The sequence below is a fragment of the Ammospiza nelsoni genome, chromosome 7, assembly GCF_027579445.1.
Source record: "Ammospiza nelsoni isolate bAmmNel1 chromosome 7, bAmmNel1.pri, whole genome shotgun sequence".
Lineage (NCBI taxonomy): Eukaryota > Metazoa > Chordata > Aves > Passeriformes > Passerellidae > Ammospiza > Ammospiza nelsoni.
Window position 1 is genome coordinate 14,521,022 of NC_080639.1, and position 17,102 is coordinate 14,538,123.

The 17,102-nt window shown below is 39.3% G+C and overlaps 1 protein-coding gene across 5 annotated transcripts; it reads left to right on the forward strand.

The window, feature by feature from the left end:
• Positions 1–313: 313 nt before the first annotated feature.
• On the forward strand, positions 314–16,443 carry CMKLR2 (chemerin chemokine-like receptor 2). Of its 5 annotated transcripts, XM_059476311.1 has the most exons (3): positions 314–490; positions 2,938–3,085; positions 13,676–16,443. In XM_059476311.1, the coding sequence occupies exon 3, from the start codon at positions 13,692–13,694 to the stop codon at positions 14,736–14,738; it is 1,047 nt and encodes a 348-aa protein (XP_059332294.1). In that variant the 5' UTR covers positions 314–490; positions 2,938–3,085; positions 13,676–13,691; the 3' UTR covers positions 14,739–16,443. The 5 variants fall into 5 exon arrangements, with proteins under 5 accessions (XP_059332294.1, XP_059332295.1, XP_059332298.1 ...); XM_059476312.1 differs by lacking the exon at positions 314–490 and having other exon boundaries at positions 2,925–3,085; XM_059476315.1 differs by lacking the exons at positions 314–490; positions 2,938–3,085 and adding an exon at positions 3,137–3,283.
• Positions 16,444–17,102: the final 659 nt, after the last annotated feature.

A 17,102-nucleotide genomic window follows, 5' to 3' on the forward strand; every position in this document is an offset into this window, starting at 1 on the left:
CGGTGGTCCCAGGAGTGGGGATAATTGTCAGAACTATCAGGCAGTTGTTGGCAGTCCAGATAAATTAAAAGTTACTTTTATTTTTTTTATTGCTTTGTAATTTGTACTTTGGTCAATACCAGTAAAGCATTTCTGGAAGTTTGTCCTCTGTATATTTTTTCCATACATCCTGTGCTTCTGTTTAGTTTTATAGGGTTAAGAAAGCCTCCAAAGATTCAGAAGTGCTTTTAAAATTAACTTGCTTTTCACTAGACCCAGTTTATTCACAGCTGGATGTAAATCCTCTTCTTTGTCTTTTTCCATCAGGTAGAAAGTAGTATTTCCCTGCTCTGCAAGGTCCAGGTGCACTGTATGCTCATGAATGCACATCCCTCTTCAGAGCTCTCTGGCATATTTGCTTTGATAACTTATCCCATTGAAAAAGCACAAATAACACTGCAAAATACGAATATAACTTCCAAATAGAAAAGAAGACATGAAAATAAACAAGGTATTCTTTTTTATTCACTAATTTTCTTTCAAGCATGTAGCTTTCACATAATTATCTGCAAAGATCACACTCAAATGATGTCAGTGGTTAATGGGCTGCAAAAAAAAATGTATATTAAAAAGCCATGTAATTTGTGACTCACCATTCCAGTTTCACTGTGTCTGAGCATAGAAAGAACTAAAACACTGAAAGATTTAGAGCCTAAGCTTACATTGTTTAGAGGTTTAAGATTTCCACTGTGGTTAATCAAAACTATATATGACTAAAATGCTGCAGTTAGGTCTAAACAGAAAACAAGCAAAACTAAACCCTTTCAGATTGAATGCAATTTTGTCTGTAAAAATCTGGTTTCTTTTTTTTTTTTCTGCCAGGTATGTTACTATGCTGGTTATTGTGTGCAAGTTGGGTAATTTCTCATCAAAAAAAAAGTCCCTTTCCATGGAAAAGGGGAAAATGTCAGTAGGACAGAGAGGTAGTAATCTACTGTTCTTGGAAAAAACCCTAATTTCCTGTGAAATTAGGAATTCATTCATCCATTCATTCTAACTTCCTCTGCAAAGTGACCTCTGGGCCCTTAGCATTTGGTATTTTGTATTTGGTGCAGTGGTAAGGAAGGGTGAGGAAAATTGATACATGGACTTTAATCCTCCCTTGATTCTGAAGGATGGAAGATCTGAGGTATCAACACCAGTATATGTTTCAGTAGTCACAAACTTGTTTTTAATTTATGGTGAAGGGAACAATGCCTTAAGGACCTCACTACCCCAAACTGCAAGAATCTTTTGCACTCTCCAGAATGCTCCCTTCACCAAGAAGGTGAAGAGCATTTGGCAAGTTGTGACTGTTTGCTGGGAGTTTCATCTTTTTTGTGGGTCATGTCTGGGGGTTATCTACCTCTTAATTTCCACTTTTGTCCTGCTGAAATAGTACTGAGCAAACCTTTGAATTGACTGCCTTACAATAATTAGATTTGGCACAATGCCTAGAGAGACACAGACTCATGTGCCATTATAAGAAAAAATCCCCAGCATATCTGCTGTTAAACGGTGCTTGTATTTACCCTATCCCAACATTTACAAAAGAAGATAATTACTGTTAAAAGAGATTTTATTAGTGAAGATTCACCAATCAGTAGCTAGAGAAAACAGGAAATCTTTAAAATACAAGAAATAAACAAGTGAGGTGCTTTCCTCAGGCAACTCCCCTCTGTTTGTCTCCATATATTCGCAGGAGTCCTGCTCCCCTGTCCTTTCCTTATGGTCCAGGGGCTCTGTGCATAATCCCCATCCTCCTTTCATGGAATCAGAGGCTTTCCCTCTCATGTACAATGTACATGTAAACCTTTAATATACACATATAACTTTCAGTGTTTAAAGTTATAATGGCAGAACAGGAAGAACTGTCATGGAGGAAAGACAAAGAAGACTAGTTGTGCTAGAAGGAGTTTTTGGTTCCTATTAAAACAATCTGTGGTCTGTGAACCTAAAGAGAGTTGCTTAAGAGCTGATAGCCTTGTTAACCAGATGCTGAAATCCCAGTTTAGCTGATCTCACTAAGCACTTCACTCTTCTGTGTTGTTGTTTTTTATGCTTGGTTGGCTTGTTGGAGATTTTTCTTTCTAATTTTTCACTGGAATCAATAGATTTGATATCTGGGAAATTTGGCCTTTACTAGATTCAATCAGTGTTGAACGTGTTACATGTTTTGCATTAGTGACAGCAGAATACCACTATTAAATTATTGTTTCCACTGGCAGGGTAGACTGGCTTAGCTGATTTCAAATGGTATGATTAGTGTGGTACCATCAGAGTCAGGTAAGCTGTGGTAGGTAGATACCAGGGGAATAATATTTCCATTTTACAGACTGAGAAATTTAGCAACATGGAGATCACGAGGCCTGGTCATAAAACCTCATCAGGCTCTTTACAGAACTGGGAGTCAGGCCCAGTCACCTAAAATCCAGTTCAAATTCCTGGCCAGTGTTACACTATCTGACAGAGAGAGTCACTAATTAGTGTTTTGAAGATCTTACTTCTCTCTTACATACAAAAGGAGGTTAATCTACGAATCCTAAATACCAAATGAATGTATCACACTGTACAGCTACAAAATGATGCTTTCAGTGTGACTTTTTAAACATCTTTCAGCTCATTCAACATTATTTTCTATAAACCAGAGTGCTTACAAAGAAATACTGTTCAACCTCTCCTCTGCAGAACAAAAAGCAGCCCACAACTGCAAGGTCTCTTTCCATTCATCAGCCACCACATCTGTTGCTTGCTTGGACACTGACCAAAATGATTCATTCAAATGTCTAACATTTATTTTTGGTGAAATACTGGGATTATACAGCGTGGCAATATTTCAAAAATGGGTCTAGAAAACCAAGGGAAGTTGGAAACAACTTCCTCAGCTGAAAACAAACACAGCGTTATATCATTCTGCAGCTTTATTAGAGGGAAGGCAGTGGCCAAGTGAAGCAGCTGGAATCGCACTGAAGTGACTGTGAACTCTGCAGATCATTTCATTCTTCCCTCTGCTACAGAGCTCAGATCCCTGATTTACAGTGCATTTTGTTTCAAAGAACTAAGCAAGGTAGGTCAAACTCTCTAAAATTTAAGATCTTTTTCTCCCTTCCCTTCTAAATAGTGAGTCTCTACCGCTGCAGCAACACTTGCAGGCAAATGTTGTAAGGTGGAGTAGCATATACTGGCTAAAAGAGCTCCTTGGAAGAAAGAATGTGATACTCATTTACTTCAAAGGTTACTTTGAACCACCCAGCACCAAGAAAAGGTATGAAAATGTGTGTGAATTTAATTTTTAATTACTTTTGAATATGTTAATACACACTCCAAGAAGTTTTACCCTGACAGAGAATGGTAAGTGACCCTGACTCTCCCTTCTGTGTTCCCTAGTGTGTTTGGTTTAATTTTTTTATTTGCTCAGGTATAGTGTGTCTTCTATAGCTACAGCAATTTCCAGTATTGTTAGTTAAAAATATGTCAGTTCTGATCTGAACAGATTATTGAACAGAAACTGGAAATAATTTCAACTTAAATAGGAGATTAACAGAGTACTTCTGAAGAATTACAATTCTGCAGAATTGAATAAGGTTTCTGTGATCTCAGCTGGAAAGTGTGTGTGTTTTCCCAAACCATTGTGGAATAAGGTAGGACATGGATCTAGCTTTCAGTAAGTGTATTGGAAGTGACAATAGGATTTGAAGCCTTCTATGCTACCACACAATGAGACAGGAATAGGTTCTACCTGCTCTTCACACTTAGTGATAACAGTGTCATTGTCACTTGTTGCCTTTCTAGATGTGATCTTGCAAGCCCAACAATATCCCAGGCCTGGTTTTGTGGACTTAGAAAACATGTATACATTGAACATTGTCTGTGAATTAAAGCACATTTGATTTCTAGCTGAATGAAATTGTATCACTGAATAATATAAAATGCTTATTAATTCATAGCTAAGGAGAAGAGAGTGACTAGACTGTGTCAAGGTAAAGTAGTTTGGCAGAGCAGATTTTTAGAAACTGATTTCAGGATTATTTTACTTATGATAGGTTAGCTTACTTTCACAATCATAATGTTATTGTTCTGCCTCAGAACTGGGAAATGCAAATATTTTGATAACCCAATTTAATTTTGTTTGATGTCACTGTAACTTCTGGCCAAATTTAAAGCATTATCAGCAATTTATGCCAGGCAGACAGGATAGAGGTTCCATCAACTTTACTTCAATCCTAGGGATTTTTTATGTGCCATAAGTGAGTCCACTTCTCTTGAACTGAGAATCTCTTTGATTGTGGCACAGTGGAAGTTATTTGACTCTGGAGAATGAATTATGGTTTGGATTCTCTAATTGCCTTTGTGGAAAAGTCAGAGAAGCTCTGTCTAAGGATTCCTAGGCAGGATCTGATTACAGATTTTTACTGTATGGGTGAAGGCAGAGGAAAAGTGTTGATCAAAATAATGCAATTTCTATGTCCTGCGCATTATACATTCTTTCTTTTAATTTTAGGAATTTCTTTTTCTGCTGACAACCAAATGAGCAACTTCTGAAATACTTCCATTTTTGTTCATTTCTGATAGATTGATTCAAGAGGAAAACTTAGATCTGTTTCCTAATAAAGCCAGGTGCCTTAAAGAATTTTCTTCTCCTTGTAATTTTTAACAGACACTTGAAGTTTGTGATCTGTTATTCAGTATTAATTTTGTATAATAACTCTGCTATTCCAAGCACTAAGCAGCAGCTAGGTTTCCAGGGGATTGTAATCTATTGAATGGTCTTATTATTTGCTTATGTATTTATTTTGTCTTATGGAATGTGCCAGCAGTTCAGCTGTCTCTCTTACTGTGGTGGCTGCTTGTCTGGCTAATTTGCACTCATTATTTCTGATAATGGTTTAATTTGTGTTCATTCAGTCTGAAGCTAGCAATTTCCCCACAGTGCTGGGCTCTGTTGTGGCTGGCTTTGCTCAAGAGAGCTGACTGTGAGGAGCAGTTCCTTGTGGTCTCTGAGCAGAAGAAAGGGATTGCTGTGACAGGGGCAGGCAGTGTCCAAGAGACATTGCTTCTACAGGGGAGATGTCATTATGTGGTCATGAGCTCTCTCACAATTGCTTTTGCTTTTACAGTGTGCTTGGGGCTCCTAGACAAGAAGAAAAAGTTATGTGTTCTTCCTCAAAGGAAGCATATAGTACTTCCAGGGGAGCTCAGCTACTTCTGTACTCTATATCTTCAGTATGTCCAGGGGTTGAGGGCCCTAAAGCAGGAGCAAAAATCCACAAATTAGCCCATGGCTGCTTTTTCCCAAGAGGAATTCTGCTGGCTTGTTGCTCCTACTTCTCTTCCCCTACCCAGGCTCTCTTGTCCCTTTTTGATACTTCTTGAAGGACATATTTCAAGAATCAAAAGGCACAAGTATGAAGAACCAGCATATTTTCCCTCTATCCACTGAATATTTGCCTCTTTATTCTTTTGGCAAGTTATTCTGCTCCCAACTTTACCTTCAAATTTACTGTTTGGCTTTGGGCAAGATATGCCTCTTCCTTTCACTACTCATGTATGTGTTTATTCTGTTTAATTATAAACAAAGCAGGAATTGTCTTTCATTACATGCTCTAGTGCCTGGATCCTGTGAGGCTTTGATCTCAAGGACTAGGACCTTTGGGTACTTTCACAACATAAAATACCTGCTTCTTCCAGCAAGTGTGAGCCTGGCACACAAGTTTTGTTCCCTTCTGAGGCGTTCTAGAGGAGACAGAGAAAGTGATGTGTAGTACGTCCTGTACAGTCAATGTACTGCCACTTTCTACACTCCCATCTCTTCTTTCTAGTGGTGCCCTTTTAATGTGTTTCAGCCCCACATTACTTTAATGAGATATTTTGGCTATGTTAAGAACCATTGCCCATTTAAGAAACCTGAGTAGTGTTAACTGAGGGTGTTGTACCATATCTGGCAGAGTCAAGTGAGAAGTGATTTGTAAAGGTAATATGGGAAGCCTGTAAAACCAGTATTTCCAAGCTTCTCATTTAACACCTTAATCGTAGGTGCTATCTATTCCTATCAGTGCTGGGGAGTGTTCCCAATACCATGTTAGGGAAATGGATAAATGGCCAGTCCTCCTGAAACTGTGTTTAACAATTTGAATTTTTCAGTTTTGCAGGAATAACGCCAGTACTTACTATAGACTTGATCTTGAAGTAAAAACATACTTGGCTTTGTATGAGTAGGAAAATTAGAATTACACTGATACAAGAGTAGACATCCTTAATCTACTGTACACAGTGATCCCAGTATATTAACTGTGAGGGCATAATAAAGTATGTTATCATGTTATCCAAAACATTCCAGCTGATATGTACTAGGAGTATTTTGGAATTGGATGTTCTGATACGCTCATGCAAGAGTATGTGTCAAGAGTAATATAAGCATAGCAATATTACATTTATGCTAGAAGAAACTGCTGAGTTATATAAAGGAAGGGTAGAATAAACCTAGGAAAACAGAGATCAATTTAGAGGGCAGTACTCAACCAAGCACACTGCAATAAGTGACTAGGAAATTAATCTGTGAAATTGAATAGGCTGTAAGAGGGCCTATTAGAGGTATGAATTGTGGTTCTCTGGGGTTATTTCTTAACTCTTCTTTTTAAAAGGACTGTAAATATAGCAGATTGTAACCTATTTTTTATCTGTTGTTCAATAGATATTTTGTATCTTGCTGGAGAGAGTGTTACTAAGGATTTTTTCTGTAATGACCTGTTGTTACCCTGCAAAGCCTTTTGAATGGCTGTTGTCTAACATATGTTTAATTGGCCTTAATTAGTCTGCCGAGTCAGCTGCAGAGAAAAATCTCTTCATTTACTCTGTATCCTCTACTCTCACTTTATAAGTTTTTGGTTGGAGGGAGTTGTGGTTAAAGCATGTGTTTGTTCAAAGAGTACAAGCATTTAAAAAACATGCTCGGAGCTGCATGATCATGTAATGATCACATGAATGCTAGTCAAAATATTCTTTCATCACAAATACGTGAAACAGTTGCAAAGTAAAAATTCCAAGTAATTTTTGGATGAAAACCTTAAAAAACCATAATTAATTAGAAATGCAAGCATTCATTATCCCATCAGTCCAGCCACTGCGAAGCTGAAGCACTTGAATTTTTTAAATCAGATATCTCTGTTGCTCTAGGTATGTAGTTATTATGGTGGCTTTTAGCCAAAGAAAATCCTGCTGGCACTTGAGGAGGACTGGAAAAGACCTGAAGCTTCCATGGAACAGCACTTGATCAGTGTGTTAGCTCTCAGCCAGTAGGATTCCTGGTGTGCCTGCTGGCTCTGAGGTGTGTCCTGGCACTGCTGAGATGCAGCACTCTGGGGGATGGCAAGCAAAGGGGGCAAAGCCAGGCTGCTTTTCTCTTCCCGGCAGAGAAAACAGACCAGGAGCAGTAGGGGCTGCCCAGGTAAGTGCTGCCTTCCTCCACCACACTGAGCATGATGGCACAAAGGGAGCCTCCCTTCAGGAAGGGAAAGGTCTCCCAGAGGTGAGGCTGTGGTTTCTGCCCTTCACCATGAGAGAAGGGACAGTGCTGAGTTTGAGAAGGGAGGACAGGCTGTGCTTGAGCCACTAGGCAGGGACTCTAGATTTAGCACTTGGTTTGATCAGAGACTTCCTGTAGGTCATTCTCAGCATTCTACAGTCAACCAGACTAATGCTACTTCTCACTTGAACCTCATTTCAGTAAGGGTTATGAATATGAAGCATTATGACTGGTTATGTAAATACTTTGGCAGTGCTGACACATACAATACATCAGGCAATTTTTAAATCTCAAGTGTCACTGTTTAGCTAAATGTCTATATCTTTTTGTAAGAATATTAGATTTTTTTTTCTCTAAAAATGGTGCCACTTTTAAGTGTTTCACAGATATGACCAGTCATTTTCCTGACTCTGATGTACAGATTTTGTGGTTATGTGATTTGCAGTGGCTACAGCAACTCCTTACATTCCAAAGAAATAGTAAAAATTATATTCTTACTTTTAGCTTATATTCTTACTTATAGCTTACTTTTAGAAGGGAATAAGAGCAGAAACAAGTGCTATCTATGGAGTTATCAAGTGTCCTCCCCTTCACCAGTGCATATCCTGGGGACATCTGGGTTTCTTTGTCATTTTTGGGAATGGAAGACTTGGTGCTTGGGATCAGCTTGAAAATAATCGGTTTTGATGAGATGCAGTTGCTGGTTGCAGACATTTATCAGGTCTCGGACTGTGGAAACGGGACACTGCTCAATTGCAGCCGTTGTCTGGAAGATATTTTATATTCAGGCCAGAACTACTGTGATACTTTTCCTACTACAGCAGCCTTATTTAGATATAAAGTTGGATTTTCCATTTTTGTTTGACATTTCTGTGTTGGCAAAACCGCTGGTCTGAAATTGCAGATTTACCCAGTATTAACTGAGTCTGTGCTATCAGAGTTTGTTAATCCTGTAGCACTCACTTTGTGTGAAGTGTTTTCAGGCTCTTATCTGGTCTAAGGACTTCAATCCCACAGATGAGGTGGTGTGTTATGACTAACAGGGTCGTGTTTGGCCTTGCTTGAAGAAAGTTGGTTTTGGCCTAACTTCTAGGACATGTCTAGCTAGTACATTGCAAATACATTTCTAACACTGCTTTGCTGAGAGACATAATGGAGAATGATTGTTATTTGCATTCCTTTCTTATCTGCTAGAACAAATACATCTGTATTGTGGCTCAAAAACAACATTTCCAGTCATGTGTCATATCTGTTGTGACCCACTATTGAATTCAGGATGACATATGAAGTAATTAGGGTACCATATATCTAATCACCATTAGAAGGATGGTCAAAAGACAATTGTGTGTGTACGTGTCTGTGAAAGAGAAAACATAGACACAAGCCTTGGTTCTGCTTTTGTGTTTACCAGCTTAAAACGCTCCTTTCCTAGTTGCTCTGTCTGCAGTGACAATTTTAGGCTTAATCTGTAGTATAGCTCCGATTTAATTTTGTAGTATGAGTGTTTCAGGCACCTCCTGCTATAGGAATGTTTCTGCATAAAGATAAGCGGTTATCTTGGCTTTGTCCTTTTGAGGGAGAAATGTGAATCTGTGACAGTCTGTAATTTCATCAGTATTCCTTGTGCGTTTTCAAATCTATCCTATGTCTTTGTAAAATGCTTGCCATAAATACATGTGTACCTCTAATGAATTTGCTCAGCCTTCTGAGTTTTGAACTTTACAGATAAACTACCAGGTAGATTTCATGTTTATGTTTTTGAAGCTAGATAAATTCAAAATTTGTCATCCCAAAAGTTCCAAGAAAAAATTATGAGGGCTTGCAACTGAATTCATTACCTGGATAAACTTGCTGCCACAATATGACAAGCAGCCCTAAGTGACCTTTTGGGAAACTAGTTGTTCTCCAGCTTTTGACTCTTGCAAATGACAGAAGTTGAAGTGATGCAATCAAATAAGCTTTCCTTTAGCCACAGATAATAGACATGGAATGTGATGTGCTCACAATTGTTCAAAAAGACATTGATAGGAGGGTTTGTGTAATATCTTCCCTCTATGAACTGAACTGTTGAGACAGCCAACCCTCCAAACCATAATTTTTCTGGTAAGTCAGGACCCATTGCTGTGACCTCTGAAACCAATTTAGCTGGCCAAAGGCTCTAACACTGTTTGTCACACTAAAAAAATAGATTTGGGGGTTACCACTCAAATATTTGTGTTACCTTTAACTAACAGACACAATGAATAAACTCTTCCCTTTGACCTTTCTGTAAAATTCAAAAGTGATGAGGACCAAATGTGAGAGACAGAGGTTGTGTGGGCTGAGCTTCAATTTGTGGTAAAGGCTGCCAGTGTAATTCAGTTAGGTCCTAACTTGTGTGGTGCCCAGGGAACTCTGAACCCCCAGGAGGACTTTGCTTCAAGTGAAGTGGATGGAAATTGCAACTTTTTTGTTTGTTTTCTTCTATTTTAAACTGAAAGCCCAATGTAATTTAATTCCAATGCCGTTGCAGAGAACTCAGGGCTGAGGTGTGGAGGGGTCAAGCTACTTCCCCTGGCCAAACAGGATGCTTGTGGCATTGCCATGAATAGGTTCCAAAGGACTGTCCCCTGTCATAACTCTAAGGCCATTCTTAGTGTGACAAGAGCTGTTCTATTTTAGGCAGATCCAACCATTTGTTCAAGTTGTCATTATGGCTTAGCTATAATAGTGGCAGAGGACATGAACTCTAGGTACTTTTAGTAGAAAGCTGTGAATATGACAACTGAGATCCAAGTCTGTAATTCCCTGCTGAAATTCAGAGAAAGACTGTTCATGCAACACGTGGTGAAGTCTCTTCCCAGCAGTTCTGTGGCTTTGTATTTTAGAAATATTTCCTGATGATCTGTATTTCTTGATAATTCTGCTTTCTGTCCTAAGTTCTAAAAGTGCCAAGAGCCATCCTGTTATATTCCTATAAAGTCATTTAGAAATTAACTTCTGTTCTACAGAAGAGGACAGGAAATGAAACTTCCTGGTAAACTATTTTCATAATTAAGCAACTGAATCAAGGAGGTTCAGTTTTCAGAGCTGCTTGTGGCTCAGCAAACAGGAATGGACTCGTCAAACAACTGCTAAGTGTACACTTTACACAGGGTGTTTACTATTTAAAATAAAGTTAAAAAAAAGGGACAGGATTAAATCTAAACTTGGATATATGAATCCATATGCAATAGAACACTGTTCTGTAACCTGTGGCTGCTCCCAAGGCGTATTGGCAGGCCTCTAACCACACTTTCCTGTTTATTAAAAAATGTTTTCCACGCACTGGCTCCCCAGACTGGGGACACTGAGCCAGTGAACTGCACCAAGCCTCCCTTACCCTTACTAGCACTTGCCTTAAAGCCAAGCAGAAACTGCTCTCTGACAGTATTGTTTTCTCTACTGAGCCTCAGTTTGCAAACACATTAATGAGAATTTTCCAGCTTGGAAAGTAAGCCATTTGTCAAAGATCATACAGGAAATTAGTGACAGAATAAGGAGTACAACTAGATTTCTTCACAAGACCTAGACTTGAACTGCAAGACAGTTTTGACTCTGGAAATTTATTAATTTCAGAGTCATGTATTAAGAGATAATGTGTTTCAGGACCACAGAGAAACATCCCTGCTGAATTATGGTTAATGAAAAAAATCTGTGTCCTCACTGATGTAATCCATTATAACTCCACTGACGATCACCCACTGCTTATCTTTTTCAGGACAGGGTTTAACACCACGACTCTGACTATAGAAGTGCTTCATATATGTCAGTGTCAGAATCAAAAGTTTCTGGGCTTTGCAAACGTAATTGGCAGTCTTTGCTGAGCCCTAGCCACAGAGTCTAATTGCAGCATCTGTGCACTGGCAGCAGTGGTAAACAATGTTCCTTCTGCTTTTTTACTCCTACTGCTAAAGAAGACTCCCTGCATTGAAGACTAGAGTTAGAGAGGAGGAAAAATATAAGCCTGGAAAAATAATTGCATTCTAAAGGCGTGCTCTTTCATTGGTGTTTTAAACTATAGGAGGCTTGGGAAATATTTGGCATTTATTTGGGTATGTGTTTTTTCTCCCGCGATACATCATCTTTAAAATGTTAAATATAAAATTAACATTGTTGGGCATTAGGCAAATGTTTGTCATTGTTTTGTTTAGTTGCATAAATTTGATTTGAAGGCATAGTTTTTTGTATAGGCAAACCCACTTAAAAATCCAGTTGTTAACCTGACTGTCCTCTGAAACTGTCCAAATGTAATGTTCCAGATGTTAATGGTACTGCTCCATGTTTATACTCTTCTCTCAGCAGCTGTTAAGCTGTTTGAAAAAATTACTCAGATGGGTGGTAGTGGTATTTGATGCAGAATCTACCCCCAAGGGGCATGTAATTACATAAATGCAGCCCAATAAGTATCATTTATCAGGACAGCAAACCAAATAACATTCTTTCAGCCTGATGTAAATCACAAATGCTAACATAGCCTCTTGACAGAACAGGCTGTGCTGACTCTTACTACATATTTTTTTAATCAAGAGTTATAAAAAAGCTTTTTTTCCCCTTCCCTGTCTATCCATCTACAAATGAGAAGTCTAATCCTGCTAATGCGTGTGCACATGCGTAGCTTTGCTGGTGTGAGTGATCCTTTCAAACTGGGTGAGCTACTTTTTGGAGCAAAGGTAAGCACAGGAATACGAGTTTGCAGATGTGGCTGTGCAGGCAGTGTGCTCTGGAGACCCCTCTCCTGCTGTCCCTAGCATGCTGTAATTAATGGCATTGCAGGAATGCAGGGCTGAGTTCCAGATGCACGGGCTGAATTTTGGTTCAGGAATGGAGATAGCGCTCAGAAATTCAGCAGTAAGATAAATCATAGCAGAACTAATGACTGCTCTCAGGCACAGGTCTTAAGTGCAGCTGAGCCCAGCCAAACTATTCAGCTTTAAATGATAACAGAGTTTTGAAGAATAGTTGTTTTGATCATTGCAGAGACTTTTGTCTGACTGTGGCTACCTGTGATGTGCTGCAACTTTGTCTAAACTGCAAACTAAACACAGTGAAATAATACTGTGAAATAACTTCTGACTGCTTTTCTTTCTGTTGTTCAAACTCTGTTTCCTGTCTGTTTTCCCATTAATTTCTTTTTTTCCCTCTGTTTTGGTTTATATTCCTCTTTTCCTCCCCCTCACCTTCCTTCCCACCCACAGAAAGAGTTTCTATGTGAAAAAATCATGTTGTACTTGCAAGTTCCAGAAGCTTTTGCAAGAGAAGAAAACTGAGAAAATCCTATAATTCTGTCTTTAAAAAAAAGGACACACAAATATTTTCATTTTGAGCTCTTACAGTGCATTTTTTGTTCATGGGAAACCTTACTTTCTGTCATCTATTACCTGTTTCTCAGCTCACTAGTGGAAGAACACCATAGTGTGTATTATACCTGCAATATGTTCTATATATTTCTTTCTCTACATTCTTTGCTGTATTAAGGAAATCCAAGATGTTAAATGGGCCTGCAAGTCATCATTTCTTGATACAAAGACATACATGAAAGAGATTAATAAAGCCATGAACTTTTAGTTGCTGGAGAAATTGCTGTCATTTTGTTAACTATAATTTGAGGCAGGGTGGTGGGTGAAATTTTACAGAAGATGTCTTCCTGGCATTTTAAATGATTTTTTTTCCCCTACATAGATGTCTAATGCTCTTCTGATTTTAGATAGATATAATGCATAAAACTTGCTTCACGTAGGGACAGAGCAGTAAAGTACAAAACCTGACCAGAAAAGAACAGCACAATCATACTTCAATAAAACTTTGCATCTGGTCTCCCAGAAATTTATCAGTGATACTGTGCTCTGTGCTGTCTGTTAAGAAATGAATGTAAAGAAAACATAAGAGTTATTGAAGATTTAAAGGTCTGTTTTGAATTGAACATTTCTTGAAATGCCTGTGACCAAATTTCTTCAGGAGTTTTGTGCTTGCAACTGACAGATAAAAGGTGACAGATATGTCAAACTAGGGCAATGTTTTTGGTTTATGGCCAAAAACATGAAAGAATTGCAGTTCACTATTTACAATGCAGTAAAACATTTCTCCTTTGACCATTTAATTTCTTTTCTTCCCCAGAAAGCCACTCTGCAACATGACATTTGAAGATTTTGAGAACTACTCTTACTTCTACGATCTGTCTGAGGAAGATGAGTCACCCCAGTCCTCCCTCAGCATTGCCCATATTATTTCCCTTTTCTTTTACAGTGTGGCATTTCTGCTGGGAGTGCCAGGTAATGCCATTGTCATCTGGTTTATGGGCTTTAAATGGGATAAATCTGTTTCCACACTCTGGTTCCTGAATCTGGCCATTGCAGATTTCATTTTTGTTCTCTTCCTGCCCCTCTATATTACATATGTGGCAATGGGCTTCCACTGGCCTTTTGGGAAGTGGCTCTGCAAAATGAACTCATTCATTGCACTGCTTAATATGTTTGCCAGTGTTTTCTTCCTGACATTCATCAGCCTCGACCGCTACATCCGCCTTGTCCACCCCGTCTTTTCCTACAAGTACAGGACTGTGAAGAACACCCTCCTTCTCAGTGGGGTCATTTGGATGTCAGCTGCAATTATTGGTGGCCCTGCCTTGTACTTTAGAGACACAGCTACAGTTCTCAACAATGTCACCATTTGCTACAACAACTTCCATGTGCATGACAGAGAACTTATTTTGCTGACACATCACATCCTCATTTGGGTGAGGCTTGCATTTGGTTACCTCTTTCCTTTAGTGACCATGGTCATTTGCTACTCGCTGCTGATTGTCAAAGTGAAGAGGAGAACTGTACTGACTTCCAGCAGGCTTTTCTGGACCATCACTGCTGTAGTTGTAGCTTTTTTTGTCTGCTGGACACCGTATCATATATTCAGCATTGTGGAGCTGTCTGCTCACCACGATGAAAACCTGCACGACTTACTGCAGGATGGCATTCCCCTCTCCACCGGCCTTGGTTTCATCAACAGCTGCCTCAACCCAATCCTGTACGTTCTGATCAGCAAGAAGTTCCAGGCGCAGGTGAGGAGCACGGTGTCGGAGGTGCTGAAGCTGGCCCTGTGGGAGGTGAGCCGCTCGGGCACCGTCAGCGAGCAGCTCTGGAGCTCGGACAACGCGCCCGCACGCTGCTGTGAGACTGCCCAGTGACTGCTCGTGCCAGCAGCTCTCCCCAGAGGAGCTGACAGGAGATTTGGAGGTGTTCTTGGCTTCACATCTGCCAGTCAGGTGTGCATCTTTGCATAGACAGTTTTCTGTAAACAGCTGGCTTCGTTGCACTTGCTGCTTTAATGGAAAGGTTTTTAAGGGACGCGTGATTTGGATGTGTGCCCTTGCAATGCACATACAGCCTGAACTGAAAGTTATCAGCGTAGGTGGAATTACTCTAACTGGGCTTTTGCTGAGGAATGTTGTTGTGATCCTGTTGGTTTGCTGTGGCTCCATACCTCACTGATATCAAAAGAGCACATAATAAAAATATTCCTCCTTGCCATTGCTGATACAACTCTTGGTTGAGGCACTCTCATCCAAGAGGCTGTGGCTGTACATCACTGGGTCATGAGTCTCCTCACTGCCTACTACTGCCCCAAGGAGGAATCCCCTGGCTACATCCCACCTAAATGAAGCTATCAGTGGCTCCAGCCTGCAGCTGGAGAAGAATCCCAAGATGGAAGACACTTAATAGCTGCCTTCTATTGTCAAAAAAGAAAAATATGGAAATAAAACCTGTCTTCTCACACTGCTCTTTATTTTACACTCAAAACTAAGACAGGAGACCCTGTGTTTTGTGGTCACTTACTGTATTTTTAGCACTAGCTGGGTACAAAATACTGAGCAGATGTTTCATATAGGTATTAGGCTCATTCAAAATGTGCAAAGAATCAGTGAAAATATTTCTTACAGTTTATGTGCCACACCTCTCTTTCTGTGTTTAAAAGTTTAATCCTAGAGAGGTTTACAACTATTGATTGCTCTTTATTCCTCTTTCAAACAAAGGTAAAGAAATAATATAACATTTTGTTTGCCTCAATGTCAAGCTTAACAAATGAGTGAAGTCGTTAGTATTCTGTTACAAGTCTGTCGTCAAATTCGGGCTTTTTTTCCAAATTAGAGGCAAGACAGTTTATCCAGGAAATGGAGTCCACTCCCATAAGAAAGATGAAGTAGTCCCAGTTATGCTGTATTCTGTTACAACTTGTTGCTTGCTGCAGAATCATGCATGCACCAATGCAAATATATAAATGCTATGTGGAGTGAACCAATTTCTGATGGAATACCACTTAATTAAAAAGTTGAATGTGGGACAAAACTCTACTGCAAGTAAAAGCATAGAGCTTTGGGTAAATTTGAATTGTTTTTTCCTAGCTATTGGCCTAGGCATATCGAATAAAACTGCCTTTCAGATAATTTACCTAGTTTATATGGCCTGCCAACACAGTAGCATTTATGCTATAATCGAGGCCTTATATGTAAATAGATTTGCTTTTGTATAAAATATATATATATATGCATGAGCACATCCAATATTGGTAGCTGCACAAATAGAAACAGCCTGACTGTGGTCTGTAACTATTTCTCTGGGCTCTGGTTTCAGAGTCTGAGAGTCAGGCAGGATCAGTGATATTTCAGTGTATTTCCCTTTGGGCTGAAAAGCTGGTAAGCAGTATTCTTCCTTTGAGTCATTTGCTGCCTGGTACATAGTTCCTCATCATAATATTTTGGCACCGTGCTGTTGTATGTGCCTAAATCAAACATTTTGCAGTTTTTCTTCACATGTTCCCTGACATCTTTCTAAGAATGATGTACTCTCCTGGCTGTATTCCAAGTGAAGCAATAAAATTTTCTTGTTTCCAAAGAGCATGTTCATTTGCTTTTCTTAGCAGCAATGTGTGGTGACTGGCTTTTCTTATAACAGCTCCTTCCCAAAGATTTTGGAAGGTGAAATCAAGCCCTGGCCCTTTCTGCTATGGGATTTAAGGTTCATGTCAGGTTTCTTCAGCTGTGTGCACACACATGTTCCTATGCACAGCACAGAGACTGATTTTCAAATGGGGGAGCATATATGTCCCATCTTCCATAAAGGATCAGAAAGTGTGGCCTGAAGCAGACAGGAGGATAGAACTGAAAAAAAGCCAAAATTAGCCTTGATCTATGGCATTAGGTGGATTAACAATTGTGCAGTGTAACTGCTACTGTTCACACCAAGATCAGTTACAGAATTATCTCAATCATTTCTTCAAGAGTAATTCAAGATATCTAAACAAAACAGATAATGCTCTAAGTTTCTATTTCCAAAGAGTCTCCAAAACACCACAAACAATTCTATGCTGCTTGGTCTGAGGAATGCTCATTTGATTCACCACAATGGAAAAAAAAAAGGCCAGGAAAAGGAAAGGAACCTGTGTCATCATGCAAAGAGATACTACAGAAATAGTAATTGACACATTTCATAATGGACAGGTTCTAGTTACTTTTATCTTCTTCCTGGACACTTTGTGTTTCTGAAGGTTTTTA

Bases quoted from the DNA above. Each gene is read 5' to 3' on its own strand.
- CMKLR2 (XM_059476311.1), top strand. From the start codon at position 13,692: ATGACATTTGAAGATTTTGAGAACTACTCTTACTTCTACGATCTGTCT.